Source organism: Acomys minous (genome assembly GCF_964271855.1).
Source record: "Acomys minous genome assembly, chromosome: 11".
Taxonomy (NCBI): Eukaryota; Metazoa; Chordata; class Mammalia; order Rodentia; family Muridae; genus Acomys; species Acomys minous.
In genome coordinates, this window is record NC_140492.1 from 96,353,598 (window position 1) to 96,371,531 (window position 17,934).

Sequence of the window (17,934 nt, forward strand, 5' to 3'; positions counted from 1 at the left end):
GAAATTCCTTCCAGTAGAATGGCCTCAAATCCAATCAGAATGAACCAACCATATCACTACTGTACCAGTGGAAATACCATGCCTAGTAGAATAGCGATGTAGCATGCAAATACCAGCACTGGGTAGGATCACTGAGGTCCTCCCACAACCTCCTGCACCCTTCATAGCATCTTCTGGCACTATAAAGGCTATCAGGTAAGGAGAGAGTTTCCTAGTCAGCTTTGAGACTGATATTTTTTATGTCCTGCAACAAAAATACTTGTATATAGTCTTGTTCAAGGGCCTTTGTACCTGTCATTTTCTTTTCCTGGGATGTTCTCCCTTCGGTTGTAGGCAGATTTATCTAAAGGAACAGAACTGATAGAATATATAGATTTAGATCAAAGTAGAAATATAGATGGGGACACACACACACACACACACACACACACACACACATATCACTACATATGCAAATGGCATTTCTGAGATTGGCTTACAGGATGTAGTCTGGGTCATCAAACCATGGTGGATTTGAACTGAGGCTGAATCTGGTAGTCGTTTGGTCTACACGGCTGGCTGTCTCAGCAGGCCCAGTTTGGCATTGGAGTCCTAGAAAGTTCCTGGAGAGCTTCTGGTGTTCAGTCCATGTTTAATCATGAAGGAGTTGGTTCTAATGAAGGAATGACATGGTAACAGGATAGATGACCTTGCCAGTGAGAGTGAGAGCACAAGCAAATAGCCATTCCCTTCTTTCTTATCCTTTCATCTGGGATGACACCAGAGTGACCTGCCCACCATTAGGATGAGTCTTCCTCCTCCAAGTAACTGGTTCATAAAACCCTCTCACAGGAATTCCCAGAACTTGCATTTTATTTGATTCCAGATGTAGTCAAGTTGACAACTAAGATCAGCCATCCCATTAGATTAGAATAAAGTCATTAAGGTGAAGCTCCCGTTGGATCCTGGTGACTTCCTAGGATAGATCAAAAACAGTCCATGTGTACACACAGTAGGCAAAATAAATTTAGAAACTTAAAAAGAAATAGGATGATGAGGACAAGAGTGTGGGAGGGAGGTGTTCACATACAGATGTTAGTGAAGGACACTGTAACGGAGCTTATGTGGTGAGCTGATGTGAAGTGTCCCCACAGGCTGCTCATGGGTCTGAGCATTTAGTTTCCAGCTGGTGATATATTTGGTAAGACTCTGGAACCATTAAGAGGTGGGGCATGGTGGAGGAAGTGGGTCACTGGGGACCCAGCCTTGAGACTTTATAGCCTGGTGTCACTTCCTGTTCATTTTCTCTGCTCCCTTGCTGCTGATGCACTCTGGCCAGCTGGATCCTGTTCCTCCAAATCTTCCGTGTCGTGATGAAATATGTATCTTCAAACTGTAAGCCAGAATAAACCTTGTTTTCTATGAGCTGCTTGAGTCAGGGTGTTTTATCCCTGCAACAGGAAAGTCACAGCAGGTTGTGCTATGAAAATGTGTTAATGCTCGGCTGCTGCTCAGAAGAGGTCCAGGGGAGGGTCTCTGGTGCTAGATGTGGATGCCCTTCGAGTTTGCTTTAACTCTTGGGTGGTCAGAGTTGATGGCTCAGGCAACAGATCAGAATTGAAAGGGAAAGGAGGGAAGGGGAAAAGGAGAACCCAAGGTTTCTTCTCTAGGGACTGGCTTTATCGTGGCAGTGAAGAGAACTTAAACTGACCACAAGTTTCCTATGGCTGAGGCTTGAAAAGTGGCTTCTGGCTAGAAACTGCACGGGAGTTGTAAAAGGAGGCCCTTTGATCTGTAGATAGGCCTCTTTGCAGAGAGCTCCAATAAATTGGTGTAAACTTAGGCTGAGTAACTTATTTGCTACTTATAGCTAAGTCTGCTAGCTCATTTGCAAATCTACAGGGAAGTAAGAAATAAGGGAGAGATAGAAAATAAATCACTCACACACATTCATTTAAGAGAAAGGGTGGGAGAAATTGGGCATCACGACTTCAACTGAAGTTAAGCTTCCTCATTTTCAGTACTGTTTAGTGTAGATGGCCATACTTATACTTCTGAGAAAAGGGAATTACCTCATAGTCAAAAGAGTACAATTAATCACTAAACAGATGAATTTTAAAATATAATAGGTTACGTGTTTTAAATCTAAACATTTCTTATCTACGTATCCATTACGTAACTTCATAGTGAGTTCAGAATGATGACGGTTGACAGGGTCTAAGGTTAATAGGGTCTGAAACTTATAAGAGTATACAACTTATCAATTAGATTGGACCTAACTATAAATTATCCAGCTGTCTCTTAGTTCATTATGAGCTCAGGACAATAATTTTATCTGTCTTTCATTCTAAGAAAGAGAATAAATTCAGATATATATCTAGGTAGCTTCATTCCACTTAGGTTCATGTGAAGTTTAAACAAACCTGCCTGTATTTATGGTGAAATACCAGGATTAGTGGTACCATCTACAGTGGAGGCCTTTTTTGAAGCCACAAATCTGCTACAAGGCTATCCTTAGTGAGTCATTTAGGGGTCCACAAAGGTATTTGTTACATCCATAAACTTGCCTTAACTTTTAATACTATTTGAATCAAATCAGGAATTCCATAATCAGGGATTAATTCATCTGAATAACAACCAGTACATCTTCAACAAGATCCTGTAGGAAGTTTGTTCAATCAGAGCTGGTCATCCCCAGAAAATAACACTTCACACCAAGGCCAGATGTATTTGCTTTTGGTATTTCGAGACAGGGTTTCTTTGTGCAATCTTTGCTTTCCTGGACTCACTTTGTATACCAGGCTAGCCATGATGTAGTCCTGGCTGTCTTGGATTTGCTTTGTGGACCAAGCTGACCTTAGACTCACCAGAATCCACCTGCCTCTGCCTCCCTTGGTGCTAGGATTAAAGGCATGCTCCACCATGCCTGGCTCTAATGCCAGATTTTAGAGAGATGCAACAAAGCACAATTGACAGGGTAGTCAGAGGTTGGAAGCAATTCTGGGGTACATCATGATACAGACCTTGCAAATATCACCTCCAGAGATCTGTCATGCCTACTGGATTTCCCCAAATCAATGGCTCTTGACAGCATGTCAGAGGCTGGAAGCAGTTTGGGGGTACATCGTGGTAGACAGCCCACATGCCTAGTGAGCTCCCTTAACAGGGTGGCTCTTGGCAAAAATGAAAGTCATTAAGCAGAGCTTTAGGCAGGCGAGTCATGGCCAGTTCCTTCTGTTAAAGGAAGACCAGGAAGCTAGAGTTGGGTAATTGTGACTATAAATAAGAACATGACCTTTGTCTTATAATTGCTAAGGAGATTGTACGGTGTGTGTGGGGGGTATCCAGAGACAAGTGTAAAAAGAACTAGTCAAACAGGGCAGTAGCTTGAGGATCAATAGAACTGCAGAGGGACCATTGCTGGGCATTTTACATGCTAGTGACAAGGAGTTCTTTTTCCCTTATGAAGGAGAGTCAAACGTGGTGTCTACCACACTAGGGGAACTCCTAGAGACTATGTGATGAAAGAGTGTGTCTTGTCTGAAAAGGTTCAACTTGGCCAGGTCTATTGGCACATGCTTAAAATCCAACCACCCCATAGGCTGAGGCAGGGTGAGGCCAGCTTTGAGGTCAACATGGCCTATAGAGCAAAACACTGTCCTCAGAGAAATGAAAACCTCCAGTTTGCTTCTGCTTTTGCAAAAGTTAGGTAGGTAGGCAACTTCCCAGTTGAATGAGGTAGATAAAGCATCGTGCGATAGGTCTAACTCTACCCGAGGTGGCTTTGCTATTCCTGTGAGAGCGCTGAAATGTGTCGATTGGTCATAGGCTTGTACAAAGGGGTTTCTCGTTTTGTCTTATTTTAAAACCTTTTGAAGCCAGATGTGGTGACACACGCTTTTACTCCCAGCACACGGGAGGCAGAGGCAGGTGGATCGCTGTGAGTTCGAGGCCAGTCTCGACTACAAAGCGAGTACAGGACATCCAAAGCTACACAGAGAGACCCTGTCTCAAAAAAAAAAAAAAAAAAAAGAAAAAGAAAAAACAACAACAAAAGAGAAAAAAGAAAAATTAAAAACCTTTTGATAATTTCCTATCTGAGAACTGTATTTACCTTTTTTCTACCCACCCCTCTCTCATGCCACCAATCTTCCTCTCAAATCTCTGACACCTTCTTTAATTATTACACACACACACACACACACACACACACACACACACACACACACACACACTTAGTCCATTTAGTCTTGTTCATATATGTATGTGTTTAGGAATGACCCCTTGGGGTTGCATGACCTATGGGGGCTTGTCCCTGATGGAGAGTACTTCTCCATCTCAGCCGCTGTTCTTTGCCTATACTCCTTACGGAGCTGAGGCCTTGGGACATTTCCTGCACCCACACTGACCTCCCAAACTGGTGTCATTCTGCAGGTCTTGTTTAGGTGACCATATTGTTGAGAGTTCATGGTGCAGTATCCCTGTCATGTAAGTCACTGTAGCGGTCCCTAGGCTTTTCTCCTGGGTAGGAATACTAATTGATCTCTCCCTTAACAGCTTGCAGTGCACCTCAGCTACCACGAGAGCTAATCCTCAAGGAGGACTTGCAGATCTCTTTGAGCTTGATGCTTATTTCCAGCCCAAAGCACTGCTTCTCCATTGGGCTGGTTTACTGGGAAGGAGTTCTTTTACCCTGTTTATATCTTGTACAGTTTGTCTTTGTCCTTCAACTATGACAGGTAGTTTTGCTGGGTATAGTAGTTTAAACTGGCGTCCTAGTGAGGGTTTCTGTTGTTGTAATGAAACACTGTGACCAAAGAGCAGGTTTATTTTGATTACACTTTCACATTGTAGTCCATCACTGAAGGAAGGACTTCACTGATAGGAACTCAAGCAAGGCTCCCACACTTGCACAGCCTCCTTCTTATAGAAGCCAGGGCCACCCACAACAGGCTGCTCCCATGGATCAGGAATGAAGAAAATTCCCTACAGCATGATTTTATGGAGACATTTGCTCAGTTGTGGTTCTCGCCTCTCAGATGACTATAAATTAGGTCAAGCTGACATAAAACTAGGTGGCACAGGCACTGACCTTGGATTCTTCACCTTCTATGCCTATAATTAGAAGAAGTTGTTGGTCTTTTCAGGATGTTCCAAAGTCCCTGCATGTTCCTTTCAGGTGGTTTTAAATAGTTTACATATTCTTTCCTTAGTTGGCCCAGTTGTTCTACTTTAATATTCTAACATATATTATTAGATTAATTCTAGTATTCTCTCTTCTGTTTCATTCTATTCTATTGGTAAGGCTTCAATTTAGTTTGCCTGAAAAGCCCTGTTTCATTGCACAGATGATTCTGAACATCTGAAATTGCCAGTTAACTACATGACCACTAAAAGATGCTGGTTAACTGAGAAAAACAAATTCTAAATGGCACAATTTCTAGGATTTACTTGGGTTATTCTTAAAAACCCCAACTTTTAAAATCAATTTACTAGACACCAGATAACGAAAGTGGGGCACAAATATTGACTAAGTTCCTTGAGAAATTATATATTTTTGAGAACTTTGTAAACCTGTTTTCAAAGTAACAAGGATTGGGTGCAGTGGATGTCAGAGCGAAGGAGTTTTATGTGTCGTTGTGAACGGTAGCAGACTCTTTGGGAACTTCAAGTATCCATGGACCAATATGTTGTTAAGGAGAACAATAATCTCATGTTCAAAGAACTATCAGATACTTGTGCCTATGACAGCCTCTCAAATGTCAGCTGGGATGGCCACTGGCATGCCTGGCTAGGAAGCCATCAAGACTCCTGACCTGCCTTTTCCCTTGGGAAACCAGTTTTTGGTTCATCAGCAGACTTTTATTCCTGTTACAGAGAGACATGAAATCCTGATATGTGAAAAGCCATTGCAGGAAAAGCGCTGAGGAAGAAGCAGGGCCCTGACCATCCTCAAGGTAAAAGGACCTCAGGTGAGCATTAGCCAGAGCCAGTGCCTGGCACACACCAAATTTCTTAAGAGTGTGCACGCACTTGACTCACTGTTCTCATTTCAGGGACTTAACTGAGGAAAAAAGAAAAATGTGGGTAAGCTTTATTAATATTATTTTAAGAATATTGAACAGTAATTCTTCTTTCTGTATGAAGAAAAAGGACAATGGCTTAAATATTCTATTAGGGAAGTAACTAAACAATTAAGTATTAACCTGTTTTAAAAATGGATGAGGAGGGGTCAAGAGGGACGACTTAGTGGGTAAAAGGACATGTCTTAGGTTGAGTTGACTTGAGTTGATCTCCATATCCCACTACAGAAAGAGGTGAAAGGAAACAAAACAACTTCTTCTTCTTTTTTTTAATCCGGAGTCTATTTTTTAAAAAATTTTTTTATATTAATTTATTCTTGTTACATCTCAATGGTTATCCCATCCCTTGTCTCCTCCCATTCCTCCCTCCCTCCCATTTCGCCTTATTCCCCTCCCCTATGACTGTTCCTGGGGGGGATTACCTCCCCCTGTATATGCGTATAGGGTATCAAGTCTCTTCTTGGTAACCTGGTGTCCTTCCTCTGAGTGCCACCAGGTCTCCCCCTCCAGGGGACATGGTCAAAGGTGAGGCACCAGAGTATGTGAGAAGTCATATCCCACTCTCCACTCAACTGTGGAGAATGACAAAACAACTTTTTGAAGTCCTCTCATCTCCAAAGAGCTCTGTGGCAGGTGTGCACCTGCACTTAAACTGCACACATATGTGCTCACACTTCACACACACTCACCCACACTACACACATTCATTCACACTCATACACACATACTCATACATGAAGTTTGTCAAGGAAACTGGAATTCTTTTTTAGGGTTCTTAGTCTTATAAAGAAAGATTAAAGGACTCAAGAAATCTTGAGAACTGTTTTTTTTAGAGTCTGAGTCAAAACAACAGGGCAGGCAAGCTGTAAATCTTGGCATCTGCAAGGAGGAAGAAATGGGGAAGAAAAGGCCTTGCCGTTGGAGAGTGGGTCCAAGGAAATAGGCAGGTCCAACACGAAGGTCGACAGGCATCTGTATGGAGAGCAGTTATGGAGTCTACAGAGCAACAGCAGGAAGTCAAGAACAGCATGCATGCGTAGAGTCTGGCCTGGTGTGGGAAAGAGAGACTGAAAGCAGAGGGTAAATCTCCCTCTTAACTTAGCATTCAGAGCAGTGGGCAGGCTTAGCAGTACTTCCTGGTGGAAGCTGTGGAAGCCACTGCTCCCCCATGGGGGGCAGGGCTGCTGAGGAGTATGTCTTCTCCCCAAGAGGGTAAGTATTTGCCCCTTCTCTTCAGCTTCCCTTCAGGTGAATGGGGTGTGGGCTCCTGGTCAGGGGATTCAAAGGCCTAGCAAGCTTAACTCTTAAAGGAGAAGGCAGTTATAAGCAATGCTGCAATCTTTGGAACAGAGCAGAATGTCATGTCTCTAGCCAGGCCGGAAGTAGAGCTCAGATTTTGTTCTTTTAGCCCAGAGGAAGCAGCTATGTGATGGGAAGTGGTGTCCAAAGCCAGCCAGAAGGGAGGGCTCTGTCCTCTAGTGCCTCAAAGGCTGCTGGTCTCTACTCAGTTACCTAGTGTTGGCATCTCAAGTGTTAACACCCGGGAGTCATTTAGCAGTTGGTGTCAAGTCAGTCTGGCTCCTCTGGCTTCCAGCCATGGAAACGACTTGTTTTCCAGTTACCTGGCCTCAAACTGCCCAAGCAGCTTGTGTCTTCTGTTCTCACCAGAAGTATGATGGAAAATCAAGCATGTTCATGCAGGCCTGTTAGCCCAGCTCGCTAGGGGAAAAAAGAGGAAGAGAGCCACACATTTGATCCTAACCTGGTCTCTATATTGTTTTCCAGATTAGTCTGGCATGTACCGTGAGCCTCTGTCTCAAAAATGTGTAAGAAAACCAGATGGATAGTGGTGGCGCACACCTTTATTCCAAACACTCAGGAGGCAGAGGAAGGAAGATCTTTGTGAAGTAGAGCCCAGCCTGGTCTACAGAGTGAGTTCCAGGACAGCCAGGGCTACACAGAGAAACTCTGCCTTTAAAAACTGGAAGAAACATAGTACCAAACTAAACAAAGGCAAAACCAGACTTACACTGCTGGCTGGGACAGCTGCTCAGTGGAGAGTCCTTGCTTAGTATAAAAAGGCCTCGGGCTCATTCCTACCACCACACATAGCCAAACCCAATACATTGCCATATTTGTCAGTGTTACAATGGTGGAACTCCTAGCCTAGAATGGGCTACATGCAAGATTCTTGGTAAAAAACAACAACAACAACAACAACAAAAAACAAACAAACAAAAAACCAAGCACACATTGGGCTAAAGGACACTTGCAAGGCTTCATGAGGGAGTCAGGTCCCTCTGTCTGGTTCATTACCAGGTCCCGAGGCCTTGCCCACTACTTGACACCCAGTTAGGTGCTTAGCAAATATGTGTTGATTAAGAGGGTGATACTGATGTTTCATAGTTTCTCAAGCAACTTCTTTCTGTCTTTCACAAGTGGAGGTCAGAGGTCAATGTACAAGAGTTGCTTGTCTCTTACCTCCCCACCATGTGGGTCCTGGTGGACAAACTGAACTCAATGGGTTTGTGGCAAGCCTCTACTCACTGAGCCATCTTTCTCGCTCTGAACACAACCCTTCATAAGAAATATATTACAGACACCAATCATCTGATTTCCTGTCTCTTTCAGAAAATGGCTGCCCAGGGAGAAGCCTGTGAGGAGAGAATTTGTGAGTTTGATGATGATTTGGCCTCTGAGCTCTCTGCACTTCTCGGTCTGGACGCAGGTCAGATCCTAAAGAGCCAAGATGAAGAGGCCCATCAAGAACGGATGAAAATGAAGAAAGGCTTTAACTCACGCATGCGCAGTGAGGCCAGACGATTAAAGACTTTCGTGAACTATGAGTCTTTTAGTTCATGGACGCCACAGGACATGGCAGCCGCTGGGTTTTACCTTACTGGGGTGAAACATGGGGTGCAATGTTTCTGCTGTAGTTTAATCCTCTTTGGTACCAGCATAAGGAAACTTCCCATAATAAGCCACAAGAAATTACGTCCAGAATGTGAGTTCCTTTTGGGCAAGGACGTTGGGAACATTGGCAAGTACGATGTAAGGGTGAAGGGTCCAGCGAGGACTCTGAGAGGTGGCAGAGCTCGGTACCAAGAAGAGGAGGCCAGACTGGAGTCCTTTGAGAAGTGGCCATTTTATGCCCATGGGACATCGCCACGTGTTCTCTCCACAGCCGGCTTTGTCTTCACAGGTAACTGGGTTCCATTTTGAGAGGTGTTTCTGTAAAATATAAAGTTCAGTTTCCGTTTTTCAAAGAATTATGTGTTTGTGTGGGGGTGTGGGTTGAGATTTTCACAGTGAGTGCAGGCTCCGATGTAGTCTAGAAAAGACCATGAGATCCCCTGGCGCAGTGTTTACAAGTGACTGAGAACTGTGTGAGGTGGGTGCTGGGAGCCTCAATCAAGTCCAAGCAAGATCCCTCTTAACTTCGATTCATCTCTGGAGCTTCTGTGTTCCTTATTTTTCTTCCTCCTCCTTTTTCTAGTACTACTACTTGTTAATCATTCCTTATTTGTTAATTGAGTCATACTAGATAGAGCTAGTCCACTAAACATTAACTTTGAAAACTGTACTTCCACTTAAATTACATTTAGTGTAGGATTATTAACTTGTCAAGTATTCATAAAATAAAAAGGTCTTCTGTAAATGTGGACATGTTTCTGTATATGTGGACCTAGAAAAGTTTTAACTGGAGGTTGAGGGCTTTGCTCTTTACTTGAGGCCTACTTTCGCATGTGAAAGGCCTTTGATTTAGTCCCAGAACTGGAAAACAAAACTAAAAAGTCTCCAGAAACACTACTTGCATTCCTAAGGTCCTAAAAATGGCTCATGAGGCAGCCTGATGCCACTTTCCTCTAGCTTCACAGACATTACTATTCCTAGATGTCCTTGATTCGTCTGATTTCTCTAGTTTTGGGAAGGGTTTGTCTTTACGTGTTTAACTCCCATCCATGAGGCAAACTGTCTTGGAGAACAGTACACTATGAAGTGCCTCAGGCACACACAGGTGTCAGGACAGATGGGAATGAGGAATGTAGCAGCATCTGTGGTGTGTGGAGTGCACTCGTATGCTAAACACGACAGAGCACTTATCCTAATTCACCCAGTTTGCCCTTCCTCCACATTTCCTACTTCACTGAGGTTCAAAGAATTAGAGAACACTGCCTTTATAGCCATCGAAATGCCATGGCAGTCTGTGGGAAGCTGGCATGTTGAGGGCTGCGTATATGGAGGCTGGCCATCGTGGGGGACGGAGGTCCAGAGCTCAGAAGGGGATCATTCAGGGCAGTGGGGCTGTGGCCAGGGATTCAGCCAGAGAGGCTGTGCAAGAGCAGGCATGCTGGAGTCTGTCTTGTCCTGGTTCAGTGGGATCAGCTCCAGGACACATCCGGTGCCATTGCTGGCCAGTCACACACTTGCCTGCATCTGTAGGAGAAAGGGACACCGTGCAGTGTTTCTCCTGCAGTGGATGCTTGGGAAACTGGGAAGAAGGAGACGATCCCTGGAAGGAGCACGCCAAGTGGTTCCCCAAGTAAGTGGATAATGGTTGAATCTTACATTTTCATCTTTAATTTTTATTTTTGTTTTTGTTATTTTTTTTCAAAATAAAACTAGAGACAAAAGGGCAACCTTGTTGCAGTACAACATGAGTCTGATTTTTCACTTTTATGTTATTTTCAGTTGTAATAGGATAAGCAGTCATGCCTAATGTCATTATATATGTTAGGCGGTATTCAAATGCCCTTCTCCCTTTATCTTTTATGAGGTTTTACATTGACTTAGTGTGTGTGTGTGTGTGTGTGTGTGTGTGTGTGTGTGTGTGTGTGTGTGTTCCATCTCTTTGATTCTGTTGTATATGTGTTTTGAGAAAAGAGCAGCAGGGTACGGTAGCATACGCCTAGAGTGCAGGCTCCTGTTGAGGCTGAGGTGGGAGAATTGCTTGACAGTTTGGCATCACCGCTGCCACACAAGGAGAGATTGTCTTGGAATGATAATTGAAATTATATGAAGGTTTGTCCTACTTGGCTTTCTGTAGCTGTGATAAACACATGGCCAACAGCAACCTGAGGAGGAAAGGGGTTATTTGGTTACGTGTCCAGATTACAGTCCACCATGGAGTGCCGTCAGGACAGGAACAGAAGCAGGAGCAGATTCCATGTAGGGACGCTGCTTATTGCCTCGTTCCCAGGATCGTGTCCAGCTACCTCTCCTATGCATGCCAGGACACCTGCTCAGGAGGGCACTGCCCACAGTAGACGGGGCCCTCGCACATCAGTCATTATTCAAGAGATGCCCCACAGACTTGCCTACAAGCTAATCTGATTGAGGTACTTTCTCAACTGAGCTTTTTCTTCTCAGATGACTCTAGCTTAGATCAAGTTGACAAAAACAAAACAGAACAAAAAACAAACAAAAAAAAAAACTAACCAGCAAGAGATTTGATTTTTAAATAATGACATATTTATCATTAATATGATTTGAAAATTTCTAACAGCACAGTGTTAATGCTCATGAGTAAGACTTCAGGGAAAATTGACTGTTTTATTGCAATATTAAATTCAACAATTTGATGGGGTTTTAGCAAGTAGTTGTTGTGATATAGACAGTCTTCATCACAATATTAAGGGTAAGTTTTAACCATATTTTTAATTATAGTTGTGAATTTCTTCGAAGTAAGAAATCATCAGAAGAAATTACCCAGTATATTCAAAGCTACGAGGGATTTGCTCATGTAACGGTAATTTACAACACTAACTCTACCCAATAGTGTATGCTCATTACCTAATTCGATGTGAATTGTAGGGTGAGAGTTTGTTACTCAGACTCCCACTTCCAGCCTAGATTCTTTGGCTTTCTTCTGCTGCCTCCTTCATCTTCCCTCTGACTGTGGCCACTGCCCTAGCTTCCTTCTGCTGCCTCATCCCGATGATGGCTGCCTCAGTCTTCTGCCCTAGTACCTAGAGGAGGCAGGGCATCTGCAGGCTCCTGCAGTGGTTACTGAGGCTCTTAAACCAGTAAGGACTTCCTGGTGGCAAGCAGTGGGAAACTGAGGCCAGAGCAGACTGCATTGGCTGATTAACTCAGAAGCACATGTGCAGACAGCGTGGGCTCAGAGACAGCCTGCAGTTTTCTCACAGGGAGAGCTGCTCAGTTGGAGAGGCCCTCTGAGGTGAGCTTCCTTCCTGTGAGTGCTTCGAGAGTCAAATCACATCTGTGTGTGTGACTGTGTTCTGTCTTAAGCTGGGATCTTGTGAGAGTGACCCTGAGAAAGGGTCCATTTCACTGATGTTTGGCACTGCACAAAAATTGTCAAGATCAGTAGAAATCAAACCAAAGTTGGGCTGCTTTGCCCACATTTGCTGCTCTAATGTGGGGAGCCCTTCAGTTGCAGCTCACAGATAGACGTGTATCGCATAAGTCATCAATCACTCACCTGATTTCTGTTCCTCAGGGAGAACATTTTGTGAATTCCTGGGTCAGAAGAGAATTACCTATGACATCAGGTAAACCCTCAGGCACATTCCTAAGGCTTTGCTGTTTCTTTCCTTTCTTTTTGCTCTCTCTCTGTCTCTGTTTCTGTCTCTCTCTCTCTCTCTCGTGTGTGTGTGTGTGTGTGTGTGTGTGTGTGTGTGTGTGTGTGTGTGTATGTGTGTGTGTGTGCATGCACCACATGTATACAGGTGCTTTTGGAAGACAGACAAAGGCATCAGATCCCGTGGAGGTGGAGTAACAGGCTTTTGTGAACTGCCTGTTGTGGGTGCCAGGAGTTGGACTCATGTCCTATGGAAGAGCCATCATCTCTCCAGTCCTCGTCAACTTCTTTAGAAGTTATTTTCATAAGTGATTTCCCTATTATGGAATGAGTCTGGTTTGGTTTGGTTTCTACTTTATGGGCAGGAGAGACATTTCGGTGGTTAATGTACTTGCTGTTATTGCAAAGGATTCAGTTAGAGTCACAGTACCCTCTGGCAGTGACAACTCTGCAAGTCCAGTTCCAGAGGATCCAGCGCCCTCCTCTGACCTCCATGGCCCCTGCACACTTGTGGTGTAGTGAACATGCAGACAAAACACCTACATCAAAAATAAGACTATGTGAATCTTTAAAAGAAAAATCTTCACAAATTTACACTCAAATATTTACTTATCATTGTATGAATATATGCAATATATAAAGTGCAGAAACCAGAGGACAACTTGTAGGAGTTGGTTCTCTCTTTGTACCCTGAGAGGATCAGGAATTAATTAAAAGGTTGTCAGGTTGAGTGGCATCTGTACCATGGAGCCATCGAACTAGTTTGGTTTTTAGCTTAGGTGAGCAGAGCTAAGTATGGTAGGGTTGGTGCTGTAATAGATGCTACCTAAAAACAACTAAATTTTTGGATAAAATGATTAGGAATCAATTTTCAGGGGCCTTCCTATCCTGGGGTAGCCTCAAACTCATATGAACCCTGAACTTTTTTTCTTCTGGCGGAGACAGAGTTTCTCAGATGTTGAGGATGGAAGCAAGAATATCCTGAAGGCTAGGAGAGCATGCTACCAACTGAGCTACACCCTTAATTCCCAAAACATTCTGAGATCGCTCAGTGTGCCATTAAGGAGTGAAGGAATATTCACACTAGAATGAGGTGACAGGGCTGAAGATATTACTCACTTGCCTAGCACAGGCAAGGTCTTTAGTTCCATCCCAGCACCAACAGGAAAACAAAACCTTGGTGTTAGGAATTTAGCTCAGTTGCAGAGCATCTATAAAACAAGCAGGACAGGCTCTGAGTACAGTCCCACCAGAGGTTAGAGACATGGGGACAAGGGACCGTGGGCAGGATGAAAACATAATACATAAGAGTTCTATGGTCAACTGAGTATGATTGCTCATCTCTGCAGTCCCTGCTCTTGGAAGGCAGAAGGAGGTGCTTATGGCCTGGTTGGGCTATGATATCAGGTGAGGGCAGTATTGGCTACATGAGGTTAACGCCAAGTGTAGAGGTCCGTGCCTGTAATCCCAGCACTAAGAAAGCTGAGGCAGAAACGTGACAAGTTGAGGGATAGTTTGGCTTATGCTCCATAGCAAACCATTGTGCCGTTCCCCCCAGTAAAGAGGGTGCAGGGATGTCTCAGATGTTACGAGTACCTGTTGTTCTTGCAGAGGACTCAAGTTCCATTTAAGATGTCTATATCGCAGTGACTTACAACAACCTATAACTGCCTCTCAAGGGAATTTGACATTCTCTATGGCCACCTGAGTCCCTAGGCACACATGTGGTGTACTTACATACATGTAGACAAACACACATACATATAGTGAGAATTTTAGTGTCTTTAGAAACACAGAAATAGCCGGGCGTGATGGCGCACACCTTTAATCCCAGCACTTGGGAGGCAGAGGCAGGTGGATCTCTGTGAGTTCGAGGCCAGCCTGGTCTACAAAGTGAGTCCAGGACAGCCAAGGCTAACACAGAGAAACCCTGTCTCGAAAAACAAAAACAAACAAACAAAAAATAGAAACACAAATGTTATGGGATTGTGTATTTGGTTTAATCCCAGGTGTGGGATATGGGGTTGCTTTAGATTGTCCACAGCAGCTGACTGATTTGCCTTATGTGGCAGGGGTGTGATTTAGCCAAATGTAGATAGTTTTTGCAAGTATATGACATTTGGAATTCTGAAGACTCTTGAGAGTATATAAATGCTAGAGCCCTGAGAGGGGCAGTGGCTGTTGCTTGTCCTCCTCCTCTTCTTCCTCCTCCCCCTCCTCCTCCTGCTGCTGCTGCTGCTTCAGGTTGCTGGTTGCTGTTGTTGGTTGCACTTTGTCAAGTGGTTGTAAACAAAGGGACAAGTAGAAAAAAATGAATATCCTGTCAATGAATCTCAAACTTGCCCCAAGGAACTCAATGCCCCTAACTAGCAGGAAGTAGTGTAACAATATTAATACCCACTTTCCTCACTAAACCTCTTTCTCTCCTACTTAGTGTTGGGGTCGGAAGAGTGGAATAAGAGTGGAGAAGGGACCAGGCATGGTGGTGCATGCCTGTAATAGCAGCACTCAGAAGGCAGAGACAGGTGGATCTGAGTTCGAGGCCAAGCCAGGTCTACCAAGTGAGTCCAGGACAGCCAAGGATACACAGAGAATCCCTGTCTCAAAAAAGAAAAAGAAAAAAGAAGAAAGAAAAAGAAAAAAAGAAAAAGAGTTGAGGAGGGTTAGATAAAAGAACCAAAGGGGGAAAAAAGCCAAAAGTCTTGCTACACATATATACATACTTGAGTGCCTGCACACACAGAGACAGACAGAAAGACACATGCACACACACTAACACAGAGATGGCATCTTTCTCGATAGAACCAATACTTTCCAGTAACCTCCTAAAATAGCAAACACAAAGGGAAAAAGGGAAAGCAGACATTGTTTGTTCTCTAGGTCTTTGGAAGGCAAAGCTGTTCTTTGGCCACATACGCAGGAATCTACAGGAAAGGTGATATTATGGACAAAGAGAACGCGTTGCTCAAAAAAGGCATGCTCATGAGCGCTACCATAGCAAAACTAAAGGATTCTACATGCTGTACTCACGGGTAAAGAAGCAGGTTAAGGGCAGGATTCCTGGGAAGAGTCACTGTGTGTGTGAACCTGTTAGGAAGTCCAAGGATCAGGGGTGGGGCAATGAGTGCAGGGTCCTTTCCTTGCACACACAGGCTCGATTTGACTCCAGAACCCATGTGACAAAAGCCAGATATCATTGTTGTGAGTGTGAAATCCAAGGCTGGGGAAGCAGAAACACATAGAATCCCGGATTCTACAACCTCGACATGGAAGTGAGACCCTCTCTCTCATAACAAGAGAGAAACAGTGAAGGCTGCGCTGTGACTCCACACATGTGAGGAGCAGTGAAGGCTGTTCTCTGACTCTACACATGTGAGAAACAGTGAAGTCTACCACGTGACCTCACAGATGGGAGTCTGTACATGCACACACATACCCGCACACACATGAACACACACAGAACCATAAGTCCTGAGACGGCTTCCTGACAAGGTGAAGGGAAGGATCAGATACAGAAGGAAACCAAAGAAAGTCTGAAGCGGCAGCCTGCTCCAGCCAGAGAACACACGGTGAGCAGTAAGGAAAGAGCAGAGCCTTCTCCCTGTGCCCTCATGCCTTAGTAGAGGTCAGAGTAAAATAAAGGAAAGGTTTCTACACTCAAAAATCTTTTCCTTAATTAAAGTGTAGTATTCTCTATGTGAGAGAAATACTTAAAGCAAAAGGAAAGAAATCCTAATCCGAGGATTAAGTGTGAACACAGGCAAGCAGCGTTCACTGTGAGAGGCTTGTGAGACCAAGGCAAGTGCATTTCAGTCTTCAAGTCCTCACAGCGTGGAGAAGACATGGACCAGTGTCCAGAGGCCAGGATGAGGTGGGCAGTGTCATGGAGACCCCTCAGCAAGGTCATCTCAGACAGCAAGCCGTCTAAGTGACTGTGTTAAGGGAGCCTCGGGAAAGGACCTTTCTCAAATCTTGACACTGACTCTGGAAGCAGGAGTCTCCTCTGGATTTTATCATATCCTGACTCTAGATGATCAAGGCATAGTCTTAAGTTGCATTTTGACACATGGATCACAATGGAAATGAATGGAATGGATGGACCACCCAGTCCCGGCACTGTGCTCCAGCTGTTCTAGCCCAGCAGCTCTTGAGTCTTTCTTTTGTCCCTCCCTGCCTTCCTCACCACCCTCAGTCACTTTGACACAGGCGCAGATCGTCAGGTCTTTCCACCACACTCACAGCTAACTTGAACTTGCTGATCACAGCCTGCTGCTCTCACCTCCATCTTTTCCCCAAGCTTACTGCAATGACAGCGTGTTTGCCAATGAAGAACTGAGGACGGACACTTTTAAGGACTGGCCCCACGAATCCCCTGTGGCTGTTGAGGCTCTGGTCAGAGCAGGCCTTTCCTACACAGGTGAGTCAGGGCTTCCCCCTTTGTTTTTATGTTTATGTGTGTGTGTGTTTCCCTGCATGTAAGTAAGTGTGCCACATGCGTGCCCTCAGAGGCCAGACATCATGTTCCATTGTGGAGCTGGATTTATAATTTTCTCTGAGCCATCATGTGGGTGCTGGAACCAAACCTGCTCTTTGGAAGGTGCTCTTTACGCTGAGATTCTCTTCAGCACCCGAGTCGGTGTCTTGTGTCTACCACATATTCTAACCTTGCTCTTGCATTTTTCTTTAGTCTTCATCATTTGCTCCTAGACTCTTTGGAGCCCTACTAAGTCTTCAGTTTTCCATAGTTCTTTCAGTGCTCAGCCTATGAAATTGTGGATTCTGCAGTCACCTCATGTAGTAGTGTGCATGGTTTTCCTCTTGACCCTAAGCTCCCAGAATAATAGTTCATGAGACTCAAAATGTATTTACATATATCTAGGCCCTATAGCTAGGCTCTTCTCTGACTAGCTCATAATTTACCATAACCCATTTATATTAATCTAAACTCTCCCATGTGGCTAGTTATCTCTGCTCAGGTACCATGTGTCTGTTCTCTTCACATCTTCCTGGAGAAGCTCTTGTGCCTGGCACTATCCCAGAATTCTTTCTGCCTGCCAGATATCCCATCTTCTATTCTACCCTTTCCTATAGGCCATAGTTTTTTAGTTGACTGGCAATGCATCCATACAATACACAAGATATTCTCTGTTCAAATTCCACCTTTAGCCCAATAAAAAGCTCTTTTTCTTAAATAATAAACTATATAATAATAACAATGATGAGGTAATAATGAAAACTATTAGGTAATATTTACATTTACAATGTTCATCCATACACACCTGGCAATTTGGAGAAAGTATTCAAGCGCCCATTCTATCTTGGTGAGTT

At 44.1% G+C, this 17,934-nt stretch overlaps 2 protein-coding genes across 6 annotated transcripts in view; both read left to right on the plus strand.

Annotated features, from left to right (window-relative positions):
• LOC311609454 (baculoviral IAP repeat-containing protein 1b-like) overlaps positions 1-17,934 on the plus strand; it is a 64,114-nt gene that overhangs the window by 15,385 nt on the left and 30,795 nt on the right. Inside the window, exons 1-8 of one of the 5 annotated variants that reach the window (XM_084802567.1) lie at positions 1,300-1,374; positions 5,857-5,951; positions 7,848-7,993; positions 8,694-9,264; positions 10,506-10,605; positions 11,730-11,811; positions 12,526-12,577; positions 16,904-17,023. In XM_084802567.1, coding sequence (XP_084658693.1) covers positions 8,697-9,264; positions 10,506-10,605; positions 11,730-11,811; positions 12,526-12,577; positions 16,904-17,023 — 922 coding nt within the window. In that variant the 5' untranslated portion in view covers positions 1,300-1,374; positions 5,857-5,951; positions 7,848-7,993; positions 8,694-8,696. Of the gene's footprint in view, positions 1-1,299; positions 1,375-5,856; positions 5,952-5,985; positions 6,067-7,847; positions 9,265-10,505; positions 10,606-11,729; positions 11,812-12,525; positions 12,578-16,903; positions 17,024-17,934 lie in introns of those variants that run through there. The other 4 variants (XM_084802566.1, XM_084802569.1, XM_084802568.1 and 1 more) reach the window with 4 other exon arrangements.
• The window catches only part of LOC311609455 (baculoviral IAP repeat-containing protein 1b-like), a 107,215-nt gene continuing 90,559 nt past the window's right edge, over positions 1,279-17,934 (plus strand). The window contains exon 1 of the mRNA XM_084802571.1: positions 1,279-1,374. The gene's annotated coding sequence lies outside the window, so the exon portion shown is untranslated. The remainder of the gene's footprint in view (positions 1,375-17,934) is intronic.